Source organism: Balaenoptera musculus, chromosome 7 (assembly GCF_009873245.2).
Source record: "Balaenoptera musculus isolate JJ_BM4_2016_0621 chromosome 7, mBalMus1.pri.v3, whole genome shotgun sequence".
NCBI lineage: Eukaryota > Metazoa > Chordata > Mammalia > Artiodactyla > Balaenopteridae > Balaenoptera > Balaenoptera musculus.
In genome coordinates, this window is record NC_045791.1 from 50641908 (window position 1) to 50663581 (window position 21674).

The 21674-nt window shown below is 36.4% G+C and overlaps 2 protein-coding genes across 13 annotated transcripts in view; one reads left to right on the forward strand and one right to left on the reverse strand.

The window, feature by feature from the left end:
* NOSTRIN (nitric oxide synthase trafficking) overlaps nucleotides 1-1056 on the forward strand; it is a 57514-nt gene extending 56458 nt beyond the window's left edge. For 7 of the 8 annotated variants that reach the window (XM_036857639.1, XM_036857636.1, XM_036857635.1 and 4 more), the window contains one exon: nucleotides 841-1051. In XM_036857639.1, the coding sequence (XP_036713534.1) occupies nucleotides 841-977 (137 nt within the window). In that variant the 3' untranslated portion in view covers nucleotides 978-1051. Of the gene's footprint in view, nucleotides 1-840 lie in introns of all 8 variants that reach the window. The other variant, XM_036857638.1, reaches the window with a different exon arrangement.
* A 3943-nt stretch (nucleotides 1057-4999) lies between these two features.
* Nucleotides 5000-21441, reverse strand: SPC25 (SPC25 component of NDC80 kinetochore complex). 5 transcript variants are annotated; one of them, XM_036856984.1, is made up of 8 exons: nucleotides 21364-21441; nucleotides 20111-20263; nucleotides 19952-20017; nucleotides 15221-15367; nucleotides 14062-14166; nucleotides 10416-10514; nucleotides 8604-8653; nucleotides 5000-7934 (listed from the first exon to the last, which is right to left on the reverse strand). In XM_036856984.1, exons 2-8 carry the CDS (start codon nucleotides 20247-20249, stop codon nucleotides 7788-7790), a joined length of 753 nt encoding a protein of 250 aa, XP_036712879.1. In that variant the 5' UTR covers nucleotides 20250-20263; nucleotides 21364-21441; the 3' UTR covers nucleotides 5000-7787. The 5 variants fall into 5 exon arrangements, with proteins under 5 accessions (XP_036712879.1, XP_036712878.1, XP_036712880.1 ...); XM_036856983.1 differs by having other exon boundaries at nucleotides 21312-21441; XM_036856985.1 differs by having other exon boundaries at nucleotides 21315-21430.
* Nucleotides 21442-21674: the final 233 nt, after the last annotated feature.

A 21674-nucleotide genomic window follows, 5' to 3' on the forward strand; every position in this document is an offset into this window, starting at 1 on the left:
GGTCTCCTTTGCCTTAGAAAGAAAATTACTGGGGAGAAGAATGAAAGAAAGACTGAAAATGACCTCATGATGATGCTAAAGATCAAGTAGCTCTTGGATCCTGAAGGAAGTGGATATTTCCACTTTGATGGACAGGAAGCAGCCGGAGAGAAAGGACTCGCTCTTACAAGACAGGGAATAATGTGGTTTTTTTCTTTTTAATAGAGAATTAGAGAAGAGCCATGGGTTTCCTAGGAATTCTGTTTATTTGAATCACTGCTTTAAAGGAGTATTGTCCTCAAATTGATATTCTATTCAAATAATCTACATTGTTGAATGGGGAGTTATACTGTCATGCAAAGCTGTGAGCTGGAACTTCGGACTCTGAAGCTGGCTCATATAATGGAGAGACGCTGCCTCGATCTAAAGAAAAGTCTGGTAGCTGAGACATACTCTCAGTGGTCAACAACATACCAAACTATTTTGGCCACCAACATGAGGAACCCTTAAAGCACAGACACCAAGAAAGAGTTTGGGGATGACCCATCACCTCTATCCAAAGTGAGCCAGGCAGCACGAGGACACAGGCTCCAAAGCGATTTTGTTTTCAATCAAACTATTTTATGGCATAACTTGTTGTCCATTACCTTAGTCTTTTTAATATTCTCTGCATTCTGCCTGCTTCGTGCAGAAGTGGTCAATAAATTTTGCTTCATCTGAATCACATGCAGAAAAATGATGCTACCAGGTAACTCCTTGAAAGCAGGATCTCCTTAAAAACTGTCTTACTGATCAGGCTCGGGCACGTGCTTAAGTGCAGAAACCCACTTGTCTAACTATATGTATGTGCATTTTTCACAGGTGACATTGTGACTATACACAAGAAGAAAGATGAAGGATGGTGGTTTGGTTCTTTAAAGGGAAAAAAAGGCCATTTTCCTGCTGCTTATGTGGAGGAACTCCCTTCAACTGCCGGGGCCACATCTTCACAAGCATAAGCAAGATTCTGAAGGCGTCGCCTTACACTCTGTAAATTATACAATGTGGTGCAAATAAAGGCGAAAGCTGTGATCTTCTGTCTTTCTAACTGGGTGATGGGGTCCTACCTGCATGTCGCAGTGCTTTGCACTTAGTTCTTTGAAACAGAGTCAGAAGATTGAGAGTAAAAGGAGGTGGGAAAGAGGCCTGATGGCTCCTAGAGTTTTCTAAGAGACCCTAGAGATAACCTAATACAGCCTCTGCTCACAGAGAGAGAGAAGACTGAGTCCAGGGCAGTTCAGCCTTAAGTCAGATAGTCTTCTGGTAGCACAACAGAGATTAGGACACAGATGTCTTTTTTCCTGGGGTCTTGGGTGGAAATAGCCACAGCAGGCCCACCAGAGGTCAAGCAGTGTCAGGGAGACGGGGAAGAATACAGATCAAGTCCAAGAAGAAGAGCTTAGCAGAGACAGACAGGCAAGGAACCAGTGAGATAGACCCAGGTTAAGGACGTTAGAATAAAGGATCAGGAGCCAAGGCAAAGAGGCGGCGTGGTCGGAAGAGAGGGTGGTAGACGAGGACCACATACCAGGCAGAGGATTTCCGGGTAGAATGGAGTACCATCCTGAGCCAATGACCTTCTGAGGTACCCTCTACCCACAACCAGAACTGCTCTTAGAGTGAGGTCAAGTGTGAGCCAGAGATGGCTGGGGATCAGAGGATAAGAGCAAGGCAGAGAGGAAAACGTTAGGAAGGAGACAGTGCCAGAACCTTTATGCCTCCTTGCCCAGTTGGAAACTTCATACACCAATTCAGAAACCAGGAATTCTGCACTTCCCTTCCAGGTCATGATGAAAGGAATACCCTAAGCAACTTCCTAGTGAAAGACACTTTAAGTGCTAATGAGTTTCTAGTTTGGGTGGAAAGTTCTGGAAACTAGCATTTACTGTCCAAATGGAAAATTTAGAGAGATTTATGCTGCTTCCCCAAATGTCCTATAACGGGAAAAGGTTGTGAATGAAAGAGAGCAGACCCCAAACGCTTCCCAAGGGGAACATTTTAGAATGAAGAGAAGTGGTACAGCAGCATCTTCCAGAAAATGACCCAAGTCAGTATGGAGACCACACTCTCCATTGAATGGAAGGTCAACGTATCGATGATACATGTGGGCAGATTTACTTTTGTGCCAAATAGACAGTCTGGCATTAAAGGAGTAATTAAAACCCATTCTATTACTCTCCTGCCCCCTACCTCTGTTTATTTTTTTTTTAACTTGTCAAATTTTATATTTTCACAAAGGAAATTTTCAAACCAAGGTACATATAATTTTTTATACTCTGCACCATTACACTCCTATAGCAGGATATAACTAACAAACACATAGAGATATTTATAGATACAGGTATCAGACCCGAAGGAGCTCAAGTAAAATTTGTTACGTGAGACATAACTTACAGCCTAGAAGAACAGATCAGAAGTTTTAACGTCATCCTTAATGGTGTATTAATGAAGACTTTCCTCACGTAGAAAGTAGGCTGAATAATAGGCCATTAGACCATGAACAGAGATTTTGAATTTATATTTCCTCTTCATCTGACTTCTTTCCATTAAGCCTTGATGATGGATAAAAAAGTGTATAGCAATTGACTGTAGCCTACACTCGACCATTTGTATAGAGAAAGTGATGATAATGGTGGTTGGGCCCTGAAACTCTTTGGAAGTAATTTTCAAAGAAAGGGGCCTCTCTTTCTTCATAAAGCAGTTTTACTTTGTGAAGACATAAATGGTTTTCCTGGTTTAAAATGTTGCTGCAAATCCTTTTTGCATCTGTGATATGTAATTTTTAAACTTCAAATACTATAGTCGTAAACCAAATAAAAACACAAATATCGTTGGGGATAACAGACTTGGATACCTTCTTAGAAGGGCAGGAACTTTCTGGCAGGACCGGTATGGATGCTACTCCTTAGATTTAGGTAAAAATTAAGTGCATATTGGGAAGACTAATGATGTGCCCAAGTCTTCCACAGAGAATAAAATCATTTTTAATATGAATACTTTTAAACTTCTAATTGGGCTTTCATAATTATATTCCACTAGGCAGTTTTCATACGTCAGGAAGTTTTTAGCAACATTAACAACCTGAAATATAGGCAGTAGAGGTCTGAGCCAGATTTTCACTAAAAATATCAAAAGCATTACTCTTGTCTTCTTTCAGGTAGAGTAAAAGCTTACTATCCATTATCCTGTCAACCAGAAAGATCAATTTCTTTTTTTTTTTTTTGCATTTTCAATTACTTATAATAATTAATATTCACAATGAATATTATGATCCATTTGGATCCATCAAAAAGTAATATGATATTCAGTTTAGGTTAAAGTAAATTTTATTGTACAGTATCATAAGGCTTTAACTGATTAGTAATTCGAGCATAATGTAACTTTGTTCCAGCTTCCAAGAAAAAGTCTCTCCTCCCCCAAAGTCTTGATGGCCTTGGGGGTAATCAGCCTAATTTGGAGAATCAAAATAACAACACATTCCATTGTCTGTGGCAATGTTAATAGGAAAAATGTCTAACCCAGGGAAGATGGGCCTGGGGGCAGGGGATCACGAGAAGGTGGGATTTTGAAGGGTGAATAGAAGTTACCATACAGAGTGGTTGGGGCAGTATCACTCTGTCACTTCAATACTAAAAAGACAATGAGCCCTTTTCCTCAAAGAGTCCTTAGTCTCTCTTCTGAAAGGGAAACAGATGGGTAAACACAATATACTGTGATAAGTGCTATAATAGGAGTATATCAAGAAGGTTATGAGAACATTTAGGAGGAGCATTAATTAGGATCAAGGAAGTCGGGGAAAGTCCAAACTGAACAGGAGTCAGGCAAGTGAGAAGGGTGAGGTGAACGCTATGGGCAGATAAGAAAGTGCTGCATGTAACCCCATGTAAAAAACTGATTACATACGAGGCTGCAAAGTAAGACTCTAGAAATTGTGTGACCACAATGTAAGCTAGAATGTAAGCTAGAAATCATTAAGAAAAGGTTAAGTGAAAAAACCCTGTGTGTTTGGAGAACACATATGTATGTGTCCCTGCACACAAACGCACATGTGCACACACACATTCTAAATAACACATGGACAAAAAATAAATCTTAATGGAAAATTTTAAATGTTAGAAATAAAAAATAAGAAAGTTACTATGTATTAAAACCTGTAGTTTCAGGAAAGCAGCTTAAAAAAAGTACTATAAGAAAAAGGAGAAAGGCTAAAATTAATGAATTAAGCATCCTAATTATGAATTTATGAAAACATCAGAAACAACCTAAAGCAAATAAAATATCAGAAATTAATGAAATACAAGACAAAATAAGGGGTTGAACAAAGCTATCCATTGGTTCTTTGAAAGGATTAATCAACTGAGCAAACCTCTAGCAAAGTTAAGAAAGGCATAAATATTACTTCTAAGAAAAAAGTAGACATACTACAGATGCAGTAGATATCAAAAACTAAAATTATATATTATCGACAACTTTATACCAATTAATTGGCAAGAAATGTCAGCAAAAGAGATAAATTTCTCAAAAACGTATGCCTTATCAAAACTCAGGAAGAAATAGAATAACTGAATAATTCAGTAGCTATTAAAAAAATTTAACGAGCATTTTTCTAAAAACATCTTCCTACAAAGAAAACACAGGCCCACATAGCTTTATATGTGAGTTCAAAAACATAAAGTCTTATTCAAACTTTTTCAGGAAATAGAAAAAAAGGAACACATCTCAACTATTTTCAAGGGTCTAGGACCTAGGATAACTGTGACTCCAACATCCCATGAAGTTTATACGAAGGAAAATTAAAAGCCAATCTAATTCATGGCTATGGATGTAAAAATTTAAAACAAAAGTTTCACAAACTGAATCCAACGTTATTAAAAACAAAACAAAACAAAAAAGATTGCACACCATGACTAAGTTGGATTTATTCTAGGAAGGCAAGTTTAATTCAACTTCTTTTTTAAGCCTATTTAATATAAATCACCTCATTAGCAGATACAAGACGAAAATCTATATAGATACAGAAAAACATGATAAAATTCAACAAACATTCATGATAATTACTTTTAGTTAACTGAAAATAGAATAAAACTTTCTTGGCCTGGTCAACAAAAAAGAAAACAGCAAGTTTGGGAAACTACACATAGTGCAGTCTGGCCTGATAGAAAATTGATGCTCAGAAAGATTAAATGACTTGCCTAACATCATGTATCAATTTTAATAGTAGAGCAAAGACTGGACCACATCTTAATCCTCAAATCTTCCTACATTACCATGTTGGGGCCGGAAAGCAGAATTTTTCACAAAAAAAGAGTATTCAAGATTTACCATTATACAGATCACATTTATTTGATCTCAAATATTGCCACTTTCTGAATTTTTGTAAAAATCTATCCAACTGAGTAAAATAACTTCATCCTTGAAGTTTTTCCCTTTGTTGGACCTTAGTTTCAGCAGCTACCTCCAGCTTGCTTGGTTACTAAGGGAAAACGATAACATGTGTCTAAACTCCAAACATTTGTCAGATATTTCACCATACATTGTTCATACTTCACACTACAATATGTTTAACAATACCAAGAAAGGAGATGATTTAAACAGCTCATATAGTCTCCAGTTTACTTACTTAACTGACGGACTCTTTTTCTACTTAGATGAAACCCTTGTCTTTATTCAGAAGGAGTCTTATTCTCAATTACCTTTGTCATTTAGTCAAGAATTGCCTGTAGAAATATCTTTACCTTCTAAAAATTGCTGGACATCTCAGCAACATGCCTGTAGGTATTACTGAACAAGTCAGCTCCTTTTCAAAGATGTAATTTTAATTTCCCATTAAATAATCTTATATTGAGTCTAGAAATGTCTAGCTTCTACTATGTGTTAGATACTATGCTAGGGTGATACCAGGCATTTCACTGTCATGGTACACAAATTAAAATATAACTAATTGTCTCTGTACAAGAAAGAATCCTCTGAAGTGGAAGAGAAGCAACACATTCTAATCCTCATTAGCTAGGAAATCAAAACTTTAAATCCACTAGCAGTACATTTTAGCAGATTTTGTGCTGATTCTGTTTTTTAACTTAATTAGTGATTGAATTTAATTTTAGAGGGCTTGTTGTTCCATTTTATTACAAAATGTGGAATAGGTTAGTCCACCCGATTTGGAGTCCAGTTCAGTTTTACTACTTGTGTGCATTTGTTTCCCATTTAAGAAAATCTCTTATCTATGTATCTTGTGCTTTATTTCCGTATCAGGAAGACTGTAAATGCTTAAAAGTATTATTTCTTATTTACAACATAGCATCCTAAATAAAATGGATAGAGCAAATTTAATGGAATAGCTTGGTTTACCTTTCACATGTATTCAAAGTGCAATTTTCATAATGTATCAAACTTTAAAATTTAAGCTAATATACTAATAATGTTGGTTCCAGAATATTCCTAGGTTGGCACAGAGCAAACCTCAAAAATTAGGGCATTTATATTTGATTGAACAGATAAAGACTTACGCATAAGTCAACAGCCTCCATCCACCATTTCCATAAAGACCTGGGTTGATAAGTGCAGTCTGAATACCTAGAGATGGTTCTCAGTGAGTCACCTGGGTTCTGAAGGCCAGGTACTAAGGATCCAGACAAAACATATTCCCCTGCTTTTTTTTTTCTTAATCATTATACTTCTATAGAAACACAAAAGCAAAATTATATTATAAAAATTCAAATTTGTAAAAGAAAACAAAAAACAATGCAAATTTGTATAGAATCTTTGTTAAGAACTCTGTCTTCACATATTTTCTCTGCAATATAGCATAGAAAGGCATAAGGTAGAGTCTAGGTGAAGTTCATGGGTTAGGTGCCAGACTGCCACCTGGGTTTAAATCCCAACTCTAACACTTCCCAGCTATCTGACTTGAAGTTACTTACACTCTCTGTGCCTTGGATTCCTTATCTGTAGAACTAGGTTATGGATAGTACCTACCTCACAGGTTGTTCAGGGAATATAAATGAGGTGACATCTGTAAAGGGCTTAGAACAGTGCTGGGCACGTAAGAAGGGTTAAGAAAGTACTAACTATTATTCTAAGGTGGCCAGCCCTAACCAATTCCCAATTCCAATTTTGGAATGAATCAACTTTCCAGGTGAGAAAACAAACTGATATAAATTTCTGTGGCTTAAGGCCCTTTGTTTGGTATGAGAGTGCACTTTATTCATACGTCTGACCTTGGATCCCAGCTGCAAAGCTGGTTCCTATGCTATCCTTTTGTGACTTTCCTGCTACATGGTCTCATTCAGAGGTCTTGTCCCACCTCCACCCCCCAGTTAGAAGAAGTGAAGTATGGTGGTCCTTGAGGAGAAATGGACCTAAGTGCGGAGCTACCCATTTAGTCTCTCATCCCGTCTTCATTTCTCTAACTTGCAGGTGAAGAGGATGTTTCAGAATCAATGCCTAGTGCCTTCTTGCTGTACGGTTCAAAACATCATATCAAGAATTTGTGGTATGAGACATGGTTTTCCTCTAGTTTCAATGAATGAAAATCTTTTCTTAAGTTTTGTTTGTTCCTTGAGAATATATTTCAAGCAGTAAATATGTACTCACTATAGTAGTCATCTGCTATTTTTTTCTGTTAAACATTTAGTGTCTATTTCCATTTAGAGAACTACAACATCCCTACTCTTAGCTCCGTTTTCGAGGCTAATCTACCTCCAGACCTGGGTTTCCTAGGCATGAGAGGCCACTGGGGGAGAGTGCTCTGAAACTCCCTCCAACCCTAACTAGACAACTGGCCTAAACTTCTCCCCCAGACTGCAGGGAGAAGACAGCAGTAGCTGGAAGCACGAAGGCCGCTGCTCCATGGCTTTTAGGTGTGCCCAAGATATCCCGAGAGGTGTAGTACGTGGCTTCCACTTAAGCCAGCAGACCTAAATACAACCAAATTTATAAAGAAAGAATGGTGACAAAAATGAAATCTTAGAAGAAGTTGATCGACTTCTAGTTTGTACTGAATAGACTCCAGTGATGGCAAATTTATATCCAGACCACAACTAACCAGTATAAATATTATAAAATGAAAATTGGTTATAAATTTTCTATATTTGGATTTTCAAAATTAGACCCTTTTCTAAAAGACATTTTAGAATACTGCCAATCTTCTTCTGATGTAAAGATTTGTCCTTTATTTTAACTGTAGATCCCACTTGGTTTAAGATAAAAATATTCTTTCCTTTATGATATTAGGATAATAATATTTATTTTGTGAAGTACATTTTAAAAATTGCAAACCTTAGGGTGGGCCCACCCCCCCCTCATTTTTTATTATTACTGGTCCATGACCTCCAAAAGCTTGACTTTATAAATCTTCTTTCCTAAGATTTTAATTTAAATAATTTACAGAAATCAGCACACAGAAATGTTACAAAAATACAAACGGATTATAGACAAACAACGAATAATGAGACCTTTTTTTAAAAAGAGAAACGCAATAGGGATAACGGTTTTTATATACTATTTATACATTAATTATAAACAATAGCAGTAAAAGCTTTCCGAACATTGGCAAGAAAAGCCGAAAAATTGTTGGTCTTCCTTACATTTTCCTGAAATTCTGCTAGGCACTCAAGATGAGGAGCACTATCTGACACTAGAAGGGGGAAGAAAAAAAAAGAAATTTGAACGAGTTTTTTAATAGAAGAGAAATATTTCTAACTTAGATGCTCTCATCTGATTCAAGTCATTTCAATTCCATTTTATTGAAATGCTTTCAGCATAGAATGATAGATACACTTGATTTTCGTATCCTATCTTTTAGACCTTTCCTTTGTTTAATCTCTAAATATTCAAATGTTAAGTACTACAATCTTGCTTTAAATTTAAACAGATGGTAATCAAGGGATTGAAGAGCTTAGAGATACAGAACAGCATGCCATTTCCCATACATTTTGTTTTAACTATTTAAAATATTTTAACAATTTTTTTTTGAACTGTCGTCAGTTTTCTCTGCAAAATTTGGCCTCAATTCTAATTTCTGGCCACTGGATCAAAAAAATAACAACTTTCAATGCCAAACCTTAATAACTTAACAGCTGTGGAAAGAAATATCTGAAGTTTTACAAGTGAAATGGGGGGTCATTAGAAAATGTGATTGCTATTCCCAAAGTGGTATTTACATGGCCTAGTAATCAAATGAGACTCAAAAGACAAAGAACAATATGACCCTCGAATGCAGTTGCACCAGCTGGTACACACTGGGAGCAAGTCTCCAGTAAAGGTGGTCAAAGGAAAGGAATGACCCAACTTTCTCTTCCATCAATCTTGTCCTTTGTCCAAGGAGAAGAAATTCAACCATATCAGATTTCCAGCTCCTTGGTAGAGACTGCTTAGGAAACAATGCCCATGACCAAAGCAGAGAAAGAATAGCAGAGTGCTTGGTTCAAAATTTATACTGTAGATTCTATTTTAATACATTATCAAATACTGTGACACTACCTAGCAATAGAGGCTATCCAAGTTGGTGAAAACTGAGAAGCTAGGTAGGAGGTTTGGGGGTTTGCTTTTTAAAATTTAGCACCCATTATCAGATTAGAAGATATTTACCTATAGAGTAAAAAACCAAACACTTGTACCTGAACTAGATTCCTAAAATATAAATTTCATTAGAATAGGAATTGAGTCACTAGAGCACATTAGGGAGCCAACGCAGCAGTTTACCTGAGTGTCTGTCTGCTATAAACACTTTAAGATGAGAACATAGGTATAAAGAGCTAAGAACCATTTTTCTGAATTCCAATAAGTTAAGGACTACTTTAAAGGGGGTCTTAGAATAATAAAAAGAGATAAATATATTTCCATTCTCTTCTTGTTCACACTATTGCCAAACATATATATTTCCCATGCATCAAAGCCCTTCTGGCCTGCTGCAGGATCAGTAACTAAGCTAAATTATTAACGTTCAGGATTTTCAGGATAGGATAATTTGGGGGGAGCAGGGGTGTTAAATGATCACATTCTGACTTTACATTCAATTTTAAAACCACCTACTTGGATAACTTACAATATCCACATTTAGGCAGTCATAACCTTTATAGCTTTAGCTTTGTTTTAAATTCTCTAAAAGGATAATTCATACTTGCATATGAAATGCAGTGATCTTTGGTCTTTTAAGTCTTTTAGCCACTGTGGCACTGTGCCACCCTGAAGAAAAGTTACTTATTAAGGCTCCTGGATAATATCTATAACAAAACTATACTCATTGCCTTTAGAAGACAATATCCCAAGAAGCAAGACTGGAAAAAAAGGAACAGCTTGTGGGAATATTACTTGCCTTCACATTACTTTATATTCTAAGTCAAATAACATTCTGGGATGCCAATCTTAAGTACCAGTTAAGAGATAGGAGTACGTACCTTCATAGTCCCTTGCTTCATTTAGGCTCAGGGAAAACATAAATGGGCTCTCAGGATGCTTAGGGTCAATGTTAGTGAATATAAACTGCAACTTATCACCTGAAAAAAGGGATTAAATTATTTAGTATGAGAATTATTTTATTGTGCCAAAGCTCTCAATGGAGATGAACTTTCTTACCTCCATCTCTGATCAATATCTACATTGCTAAGTACATATATTCACTTAACCAATGTCTCCAAACGTACAAGTTACAAATTAGCTTTGAAATGCACTGTAGTTTAAATATGACCAAAAGCACAAGCAACAACAACAACAAAAATAGATAAATTGGACTTCATCAAAATCAAAAAATTAAAAACTTTGCCCTTAAAAGGACATCATCAAGAGAGTGAAAATACAACCCACGGAATGGGAGAAAATATCTGCAAATCATAGATCTGATATGGGTTTAATATACAAGATATATGAAAAAAACACCTACAACTGAATAACAAAAAGAAAAACCCAATTCAAAAATGGACAAAGGGACTTGAATAGGTATTTCTCCATAGAATATATACAAATGGCCAATAAGCACATGAAAAGATACTCCTTATCACTAATCACTGAGAAAATATAAACCAAAACTACAATGAGATACCATTTCACACCTACTAGGATGACTATAATAAAATAAATAACAATGTGGGCAAAGATGTGGAGAAATTGGAGCCCTTGTACATTGCTGGTGGGAATGTAAAATGGTGCAGGTGCTGTAGAAAATACTTTGGCAGTGCCTCAAAAAATTTAAACAAAGAATTACATGACCCAGCAATTCCATTCTGCAGTATATACTCAAAAGAACTGAAAATAGAGACTCAAACAGATAACTGCATGCAATGTTCACAGCAGCATTACTCACAGCAGCCAAAAGATGAGAGTAATACGGTGTCCACCAACAGATGAACACATAAGCAAAATATGGTGTATATATACATGATGGAATATTATTCACCCATAAAAAGGAATGATGTTTTGATACTTGCTACAACATAGATGAACCTTGAAAACATTATGCTTAGTGAAATAAGCCAGACACAGAAGGACAAATAGTATATGATTCCACTTATATGAAATATCTAGAACAGGCAAATTTGTAGAGACAGAAAGTAAATTAGACGTTATTAGGGGCTGAGGGGAGAGAGGAATGGGAATTATTTAATGGGTACAGAGTTTCTGTTTGTGATGATGAAAAATTCTGGAAATAGATGGTGGTAATGATTGCACAACACTGTGAATGTAATTAATGCCACTGAATTTTACAATAAAATAGAGTTAAAATGGCAAATTCTGTTATATATATTTAACCTCAATAAAAAATTTTTATTGTCATTTAATATTTTGACAATAAATTTAATTTGACTTTTTCTACACAGTTATCTGGACTTAAAGCCTATTTTTCAAAAGACCTCCAAATGCTTACTAAGGAGTAAATACTCAGTAGAAATTCAAAATGGCAGCCACAAAGTAGAAATTCACATGCATTTCAGTTTTACTCTACAGCATAAAAAATGCTTTTAATTATAAAAAGAAATCTTCAGAAACACTGAAAAAAATTTGTCTTGCATTTAAATTCAAAGTGAAGTAATTATGTCAGTATACCAGATTTTTTAAACTGTTAACAGTAATGGGAAGTATGCATGCCAAAGAAAAGATTTCATAAGATATTCAGTTAGGCAAAATGAAGAGTTTAATTTGTGTTGTCTCTTCTTTAAAACATTATTTCCTGATTTTGAGGACTATGAGAAACTTCTACTTTAAATATGAAAATAATTTTAAAGCTTTAAAACTGGTTTTGAAACAAAACACAAAAAAGCACCTCAGGATAACAGTGAATATAAACTTAGAGACCAATGGATCAAAAGTTCAGAGCTGGACCTTATGTTCTCCTCTAAGCAAAGGTTAATATTTTGTATTAAAAACTCATTCCGGGGCTTCCCTGGTGGCGCAGTGGTTGAGAATCTGCCTGCTAATGCAGGGGACACGGGTTCGCGCCCTGGTCTGGGAAGATCCCACATGCCACGGAGCAACTAGGCCCGTGAGCCACAACTACTGAGCCTGCGCGTCTGCAGCCTGTGCTCCACAACAAAAGAGGCCACAATAGTGAGAGGCCCGCACACCGCGATGAAGAGTAGCCCCCGCTTGCCGCAACTACAGGAAGCCCTAGCACAGAAACGAAGACCCAACATAGTAATCAATCAATCAATAAATAAATCTTTAAAAAAAAAAAAAAAAAAAACTCATTCCGACAGATAAGAAAAACAAAAGCCAAGGCAAATAGATATATGAATAAAGGGCCCAATCAATCTCAGAAAGAACTGGAATTAGTAAACAATGGGAAAAAATGGTCACATTTTCATTAATAATTAAAGAAATGCATTTAAAAAATAGTTTCTATTATATCTAGTCAACTGCTAAAAAACAAACAAACCAAAAAACTTTAAAAAAACTACAATTCTGGCACAAATACAATGCAATGGGTACTCTCTACATTGTAGACAGATTGCATAGAAGAGTTAAAATAGCAGGCCTGAGACTGCTATACCCAGAAAAGACCTGCTTGCAAGGCTGGTCCTTGCCTGGTGTGTCAGAGATCCCCAAGACCACCACAGGTTTGAAAATTCACTAGGAGGACTCATAGGGCTCATCATATGGTTATACTCAGTGCTATGATTACAGTGAAACGATACAGCAAAATCAGCAACAGGAAAAGATACCTGGGGTGAAGTCCACAGAAAACCAGGCACAAGCTTCCAGAGTCTCTAATGAGCTTCCCCGGTAGACAGCACTTCACATGTACTGTCACAATTCGATGCTGAAGGGATTAAGTACGTCCTGTGTGACTCCACTGGGTTAGGACTCTTGAAAACTTGTGTCTGAAAAGCTCGTTTTCTCTAGATTTTGCCCCATGTGCCTTTTTTCTTTGGGCTGATTTTGTTTTGTATCCTTTCACCGCAATAAATCTGAGCCCTGCTGAGTCCTGTAAACTTTCCAGTGAATCGCCAAAACTGAATGTAATCTTGGGAACTCCCAACACAATAAATATTTCTGTAAATTGGCACATATTTACATAATGGCCACAAAAATATTCATATGCTTTAACTCCGTAATTCATCTCTGGGAATTCCATGGAAATTGTGTCAAAAAAATGGAGAAGTCTACCTATGTTCACTGTAGTACTTCTAAAACTGAAAAATGTAAAATCCAAATGTTAACTTAGAGTAACATGGGTTAAACAATAGATAAAAGATTGAATAAGTTATGCTACACTTATGGAATGAATTATTACACCACCATTTTAAAATTACCATTATGAAGGCTATAGCAATTAGAGAAATACTAATCATACAATGCTAGTAAGAACAAGGAACAAAAATTATCTGCATGTTGGCAACCATGCCTAAAATACATTTATTAAAATACTGGATGATAAACAACCAAGGATCAGTAATTACATTAGGGTGATAAAAATTCTGTAATTTTTTCCTACTATCTAAAAAGTTAATAATGTGGCCATTATTTTACTTGAAAATATTTTTTAAATTCTTTTCTACTTAAGACAGACTTTTCTAATATCCTATGTTTTACTTACATTAATATACTTACCATAAATTTTTCGAATTTCTAGTCCAAGTCGATCTGTATACAGGTCTGCAGATTTCTGTAGCCTTTTCAACCTCTCTTCATTAGCTTTGTTAGCAGTGGAAATAGCTATGATTAAAAACACAGACACTGAGTATCGAATATTTTAAATAACATTCAATTAATGTTAATTAATTAAAACAAACTTAAAAACAACTATAAAAATGATGCCAGGCAAATGAATCAGCTTACATTTACATTTGTTACAGTTTCTATCTCTACCAATTAGCAAAAAGGGGCTTCTGTTCATTCAAGCTGGAAGGAAAAAATGCATGAGAAAATACATACAGGTAGTATGGGGAATAAGTTTTGTTCTATTTTATTATGAAGTAGCATGAATAAATAGGCCAAGGGCTTGCATGACTAGCACAGAAATAGAAAGACTTCTTGTACACTATTTTGCTTTTCCTGGTTAGCCAAAAATGTATCAATTGCTTCACTGGAAAAATATTCTATTCTTTAAACATAACTATTTCTCACAAGAAGTCAGCCTTATTTCACGCTAGCTTAGAATTTTTTTTTTAATTTAGTGCAATATTCCCTAAGTAATACTTAGCAGATGAGAAAAATAATGTCGACTGGTACACAAACTCTAAAAGGAAAAGCAGTCACAAAACAAACTTTGCTATTTTCAAGAGATTTTAGAGTTGATTATTTCATTTGTGGGCAAACAAGGCTCCTATCCAAGAGAAGCACCCTTTTTGAAAAATGTGAAAGTCTTAGACAAAAAGAGGCTTTGCAGTGTGAAAAGCATGCTTAATAGTTCCTGACAGAGCATGTATGATCAATAAATTTGTTGCGTAAATTACACTATGGTTTCTCCCAGGCAAATGTTATTTAGTAAAACTGTCTCCCACTTTGCTTAATTAAACTCCCATATCAATTTCATTATTCTCTGGTTCTCTTAGAAATCAAAAGGATCTTTAAGCAAAAGAAGGAAAATGAAACGCACTTAGCCAACTTCACAGACCCCTCGCAGAGAGAGGTGAGTGGTGGCTGTGACCGTGACGTATGTTAGCCGCTTGGGGCGGTGAGCTGGGGAGAAGGCAAGATGTCCACACCGTGAACCATCGCCACTTTGAAATTTAGGTTGTTTCAAATACATGTACAACTGGAAACTTACTTTCCCTCTTCCTAGCGTATTCTTCCTTAAGATCCTGGATATTTGCAGTCAGTGCGTCCAATTCCTGCTTTTTGTCTTTTACTTCAGCAATCAACTTCAACAAATTCTCTTTCTTTTCTTGAATGAGCTTATTCTGCCTGCAGATCTCTGTAAGAAGCACAAAGTATTAGCTAGAATCTATATGCTTCGCTTGTCAACATGTATCTAAGAGCAAAATACCGACTTTCATAAAATTAATAAAGAATGTTTTAATTGATAAGCGGTTCCCGATGATTGAAAAAATTGTAAAAGAACAACAAAAATCCTTATCTAGTCTTTCCTGTTTGTCTTTGAAAACAAAAATGAAAAGACAAAAATGCTTATTAAAATGAGAATACTAAAACCACGAAATACAAAATCAGAAGATCATGACCTTTGCAGCTCTCCCCTCCAAATAAATACATGAATAAAACCTACCACCAAAGGCAACCAAACTCTAGAAGATGGCTTTGCAGATGCTTTGAAGAAATAGATTTTAATGTTATATAAATGATTCTGGAATATACCAAAAAGAAGAAACAAGAGAGGAAGAGCGGGAGGTAGGGAGGAAGAACAGACCTACAGCTCAGTTAAACAAAAAAAAATTCGAAAACAAATGTTGGTATACTTAGCAAATTAATATGATAAATATCATAAGTCAAGAAGTAGACTGTTCCCCAAACACATTTATTAAATATTTAAATGTAAAATGAAATCTTATGAAACCTAAAAGGCAGTATCTGTGAATATAAAATTAACTATATGGGGAAAGATTGTTTTACTCAAAGGCAAAAAGAAATCAAAGAGAAAGGCAGGCAAACAGACAAATAAACTCATATTTGATTCAAATAAGCATAAAATCTCTACTGTATGCTAGATACTGTGTTCTTTTATATAAATTTACTTAATTTTCACAGTAATACAATTATCATGTACATCTTACTCTCTTTTTTAAAAGAAAAAGAAAATATATATAAAATAGATAACCAACAAGGATCTACTGTATAGCACAGGGAACTCTACTCAATATTTTGTAATAACCTATGAGGGAAAAGAATCCGAAAAAGAATAGATACATACATATATATAACTGAATCGCTTTGCTGTACACCCGAAACTAACACATTGTAAACCAACTATAACTTCAATTAAAAAAAAAAAAGAAGAAGGAAAAGACTCAGCAGTTCAATAACTTGCTCACAGCTTTACTTGCTAGAATGCAATGAACAGTAAGACCTGGATTCAAACTCAGGTCTTAACTTCAAAGGTCATGCTTTTGACCATTAAACTATCCTCTCCCAACAAAGGTAATTATTCTTAATCTAAAGAAGACACAAATATAAATTCCTAAGAAAAAGACCAGCGAAGGAATGAACAGAGGAAACACAGAATGCAGATGGTTATCAAATACAAAAGATGATTTAACCTCAGTAATCATAGAAATGCAAATAAAGCAATAACACACTAATTTTCATTTATTATAACAATGTTTATAAAAATAATAGCTAGTGTTGAGAAGAATGAAAAATACTAGAGTCCATGTGGAAAAATTTTTTTTTTTTTGGAAAATATTTTTGACATCGCAAAATAAAAGTCTTAAGGATATTCATGTCCTTTGATCCAGTAATTTCATTTTTACAAAGCTCCTCTAAGAAAACAAGATGTGTGCAAGTATTCATATACAAAAAATTATTTTCAGTGTTATTTATAATGTTGAAAAACTGAAAACATTGTATATGACTAATAAGTAAATTATTAAACACAGTATATCAATAAGGTATAATATATTTTCAAAGAATTCAGTAATGTGGGAAAATCCTGCCATAGTAGATAAAAGAAAAAAAAAATGATACAAAGTTATATAGATACCATGAACACAATTATCTTTAAAAAAAACCTAGATAGCATATGAAAAATAAAAACTACAAAGTCTTCTGTTAAGTGTGGTTCTCAACATTACAGATATTTTTTAATTTTTCTGTATTTTCCAAGAATTTGGACATGATCACATTATATCAGGTGTAATTTAAAAATAAACATCTTATCAGAATTACCAGAAAGAAAAATGCTACTTTTTAAGGATAATTAAGTAGAACTGTACTGCAAAAGAGATGCAGTTTTAAAGTCAAAAGTTCTCAGTTCCCATCTGGCTTCTCAGTTGTTACCCAAGGACCTTGGTCAAAACACAACTTCGGGGCCTCTTTTCCTCATTTGTAAAACGAGAATAATAATGGCTGCCCATTTACTTACCCTACAGGGTTAGGGTATCCAATGATAATGTGAAAAGTTTTAAACTATTAAGTGGTACATAAATACCATATATGTGAGTGTTTTTATTCTAACATTTGAACAATCGTGTGGATTTGTGCCAATACAAATGTAAGGGCCCTCAATATTGCATGACTACTATTTTATATGTTTATAGTCAGCTCTTTTATTCGCCAGGGCCAATATTTCAAACTTTCACTACTCACCATGGGAACCCGCCCTTACACTTTCCCTTCTATGTGGAAAAGTGAGATGGTACACTGGAAAGAGCACAGACATTTCAGCTGCAATCCTAGACCCTCTATCTACAAAATATATGATCTTAGGCAAGTTTCCTAACCTCAGTGAGCTTTTAATTTCTTCATCTGCAAAATAAATCTCCTCTGCCCAACACATAATGTACTTCATCATCTGACCAGCCACTTCTCTGCCACTCCCCATTCACACTGTACTCCAGCCATCCCACAACTCAACAAGCTTTCATGTTTCCACCACATTCCATATGCTCTTCCCTCCTCTAGAACAGGGGCGCTGACTCTGATGAACTTCCCCATCCCTCTTCTATGTGACCTTCTCCAGGGCAGTGTGACAGACTGTGCACATTCAAATCATGTTTCTGTTGATTACCAGCTGTCTGACCTTGAGCAACTTACTTAACCTCTCTGTGCCTATTTCCTCATCCATAAAGTAGGATTAAAAACAATAAATATACCTCCGAGGGTTGCTGTGAGGATTCAGTCAATCACTATATGTAAGGAGCTCAATAGGCCCTGGCATGTGGTGTATAAGGTAAGGGTTAGCTGTTAAATATTTTGTAATCCTCACTGGAAAATTCAAGCTCTCCAGATTCTATGTCACTAAATTCCCATCCCATCATTATAGCAACTATTACAATGTATTTTAATTGTAGTTTTCCTACCTATGTCTTCCACTAAATTGTGAGCAGTGTATAGATTACATTTACGTATTGTGGCCTCCTTGGTGCTTGGCAAATAGCAGTTAAATGTTCAACGAATTCATCAAACTTACGTAAATTATATTTCTGTTCAAGTATAAACTGATTTTTTTAAAGAAAAATAATTGATAATACTTTTAGATTTTAAACTATTTAGAACACATCTTCACACTACAGATAATCATTCAGAGCACACTTTGAGATGAACTATAGTGAAATTTATAGTTTCAAACTTAATTTTCTAATCCCTAGGGATTCTACAAACCAAGAGTGTTTAAAGGACCTAAACTCAATATCACTCTTACAAACACATACACACACACACGGTTTTCCTTCCTGCTACTGGTTACAGAGGGAATGAGAAGCAGTAAAAGGGCATGGAAGCTTCAGGGCAGCTTAGAAAATAAACATGGGTAGAAGTCTACCATAACAGCCTATCAGGGTTTCCAAGATCAAATGCCTTCAGGGGCCAGATAATGAGTAAAGTAAGTGCTCAAAGCAAAGCAGAAGAAACAATCAGGGACTGTGGCATATTAACCACATGTGTCCCACATAAAGGCACTCTGATTTAATAGTGTTCAAAACATGGTGCAGCTAAATTTAGTATCTGCAGTGGATTTCGGCCTGTGGCTACATGTCTGTGGTCTGTGTGTGAGAACTCAGTAAAAGCTGCCGATCCACTCTGGGCAATCTGCAGAGGCGTAGTAAAGAGAAGGCAAGAACAACAGTAAAAATATGGAAAGAGGGGCTTCCCTGGTGGCACAGTGGTTGACACTCTGCCTGCTAATGCAGGGGACGCGGGTTCGAGCCCTGGTCTGGGAAGATCCCACATGTCGCGGAGCAACTAGGCCCGTGAGCCACAATTGCTGAGCCTGCGCGTCTGGAGCCTGTGCTCCGCAACAAGAGAGGCCGCGATAGTGAGAGGCCCGCGCACCGCGATGAAGAGTGGCCCCCGCTCACCGCAGCTAGAGAAAGCCCTCGCACAGAAACGAAGACCCAACACAGCCAAAAATAAATAAATAAATTAATTAATTAAAAAAATAAAATATGGAAAGAAAAACTGTCAGAGTATTAACCCTACACCCAGAGAGCTGAGGGAACTCCAGCTTTTCAAACCCTAGTCTGTGAAACTCATTTTTAAAAAAATTCAGGCATTTACACATCAGTATAGATGAATCTCACAAGCATAATGCTGAGTGAACAAAGGGACAGAATACATACAAAATGATGCCATTTATATAACATTCAAAAACTCAATACTAAATTAAAATATTGACAGATTAGTTCTAGAAGGTGAGAGAAGAGGAAGGTATAACATGGGATGTTCCATTTATTAAGCTGCATTATGGGTACACATATGTTCATTATTTTTATATGTGTATACACTGTATATCTATAAATACATTGTTTTACTTGTATGAGGGATTTCATGAAGATGTTTAATTTAGAAAAAAACCCTCTGTGATCCATTTCTACAGATTGTCACATACGATTTTGATATTCCAGAAACATCTCAACCATTCGTTCTTCTTCCTTTAATTTCACAGACAGCTTTTCTGAAAGAGAAATTGGGAGTTGAAGTTTCAATTCAGCTGAAATTACACTAAAAAACAAACAAAAACAGCATGTTACAAGTTAAACTTAGGTACCTGCAAATGCTTTAATGGAATCCTTGTAGGTATCTCTTAGGCCCACCATCTGACAGGAGGTGTCACTGACAGTGCTTTTGAATTTATTCCAAAATTCATTTATGCTTTTATCAAATAGTGCCAGTTCGTCCTCTACCATTTTGTAAGACAATGCTAGAAAACAAATAGGACACACATTATATTTTTTAAGTGATTGAAACCATATCAGCCACATATTCCAATCAAATATATTTTGGTAGTTTGATCTTTGCTAGAAAATGGTTAGCAACTTACTTTTTTTTTTTTTCCTATTGAAGTACAGTTGATTTACAGTATTGTATTAGTTTCGGGTGTACAGCAAAGAGATTCAGTTATATATATATGTATATATCTATATTTTTTCAATTCTATTCCATTATAGTTTATTACAACATATTGAATATAATTCCCTGTGCTATACAGTAAACCTTTGTTGTTTATTTTATATAGGGTAATGTGCATCTGTTAATCCCCTACTTTCATAACAACTTACTTTTAACTCTACATATTCCAGGGCAGATCAAGCCTCCTAGACTTAACTACGGTCAAGGTGCAGCAGGAAATCAGGACACTCTACCTCCCAAGAATTCGTTAGTAGTGTGACCGCACATAACACTTACACGCTCTCTGACCTTGGGAAAATGACTCTGCCTCCTTTTTTCACAAGTAAAATTGGTGACTTCTAAGGCCCCTTCCAACTCTGACCTTTCTGATTCCAGCCTGGATTGTCAGGTCCCAAATGACAGGGCCCCTATCATAGAATAAGATCCCACATATTACACTCCCTCTCCTTCCCCCACCCCCAGACCGGGAAAGGTACCAGTAAAACGGAGACTGGAGGGGAATTTAGTGGGCTTAGTCCAAGACTAGTAAAATTGACCTCGACTCTCTGGGCCTCAGTGTCCTCCTCTGTAAAAGGATGTCCTGTAAGACTCCAGGACCCACCAGTTCTCTGTAACGCTAAAACCTTCCCAATGACATCAAATCTTTCCAGGAAGGTCACAGACATGTCTTGGTGAAACCACAAACCCCTCTGCCTCGTCGCTGTCCACCCTGCAAGGCCCAGACGCCCAAACAGCAACAAGACGTGCATTTCAGACTCCGCCCCCGAAAACACGCATTCCGCCTCCAAACCCACTTTCCCCTATCGCGACAGGCGGGTTTCGGAGCCCAGCTCAATTACCACCTTCTCCGGCAGGCCTGAGCCCGACCACCTGCCCCACAAAGACACGAACCGATACCAGCCAACAGCGGGTCTCCAGAACCGGATCCCGCAGCCGCGCCAACTTTCCTATTTCAAACCTAGGGCGCCTTCCGCCTCCCGCCTTTGGGCACCCTTTCGCCTTCTGATTGGCTGATAGTATAGGCTCTTCATGAAGGGATTGGTTGAGCTAGCCCTCCGGGATTCTCGCGGGAAAGATGGAGAAAAGGGCATTCTGGGATTGGTAGTTCTTTCTGAGAGCGGCTGGACTCTCCGCTCTGCTTGGGAAAATTATCAATGGTTCTTGGAGGACTGGCCTGACGGACCATTCATCCATTTCAAAGA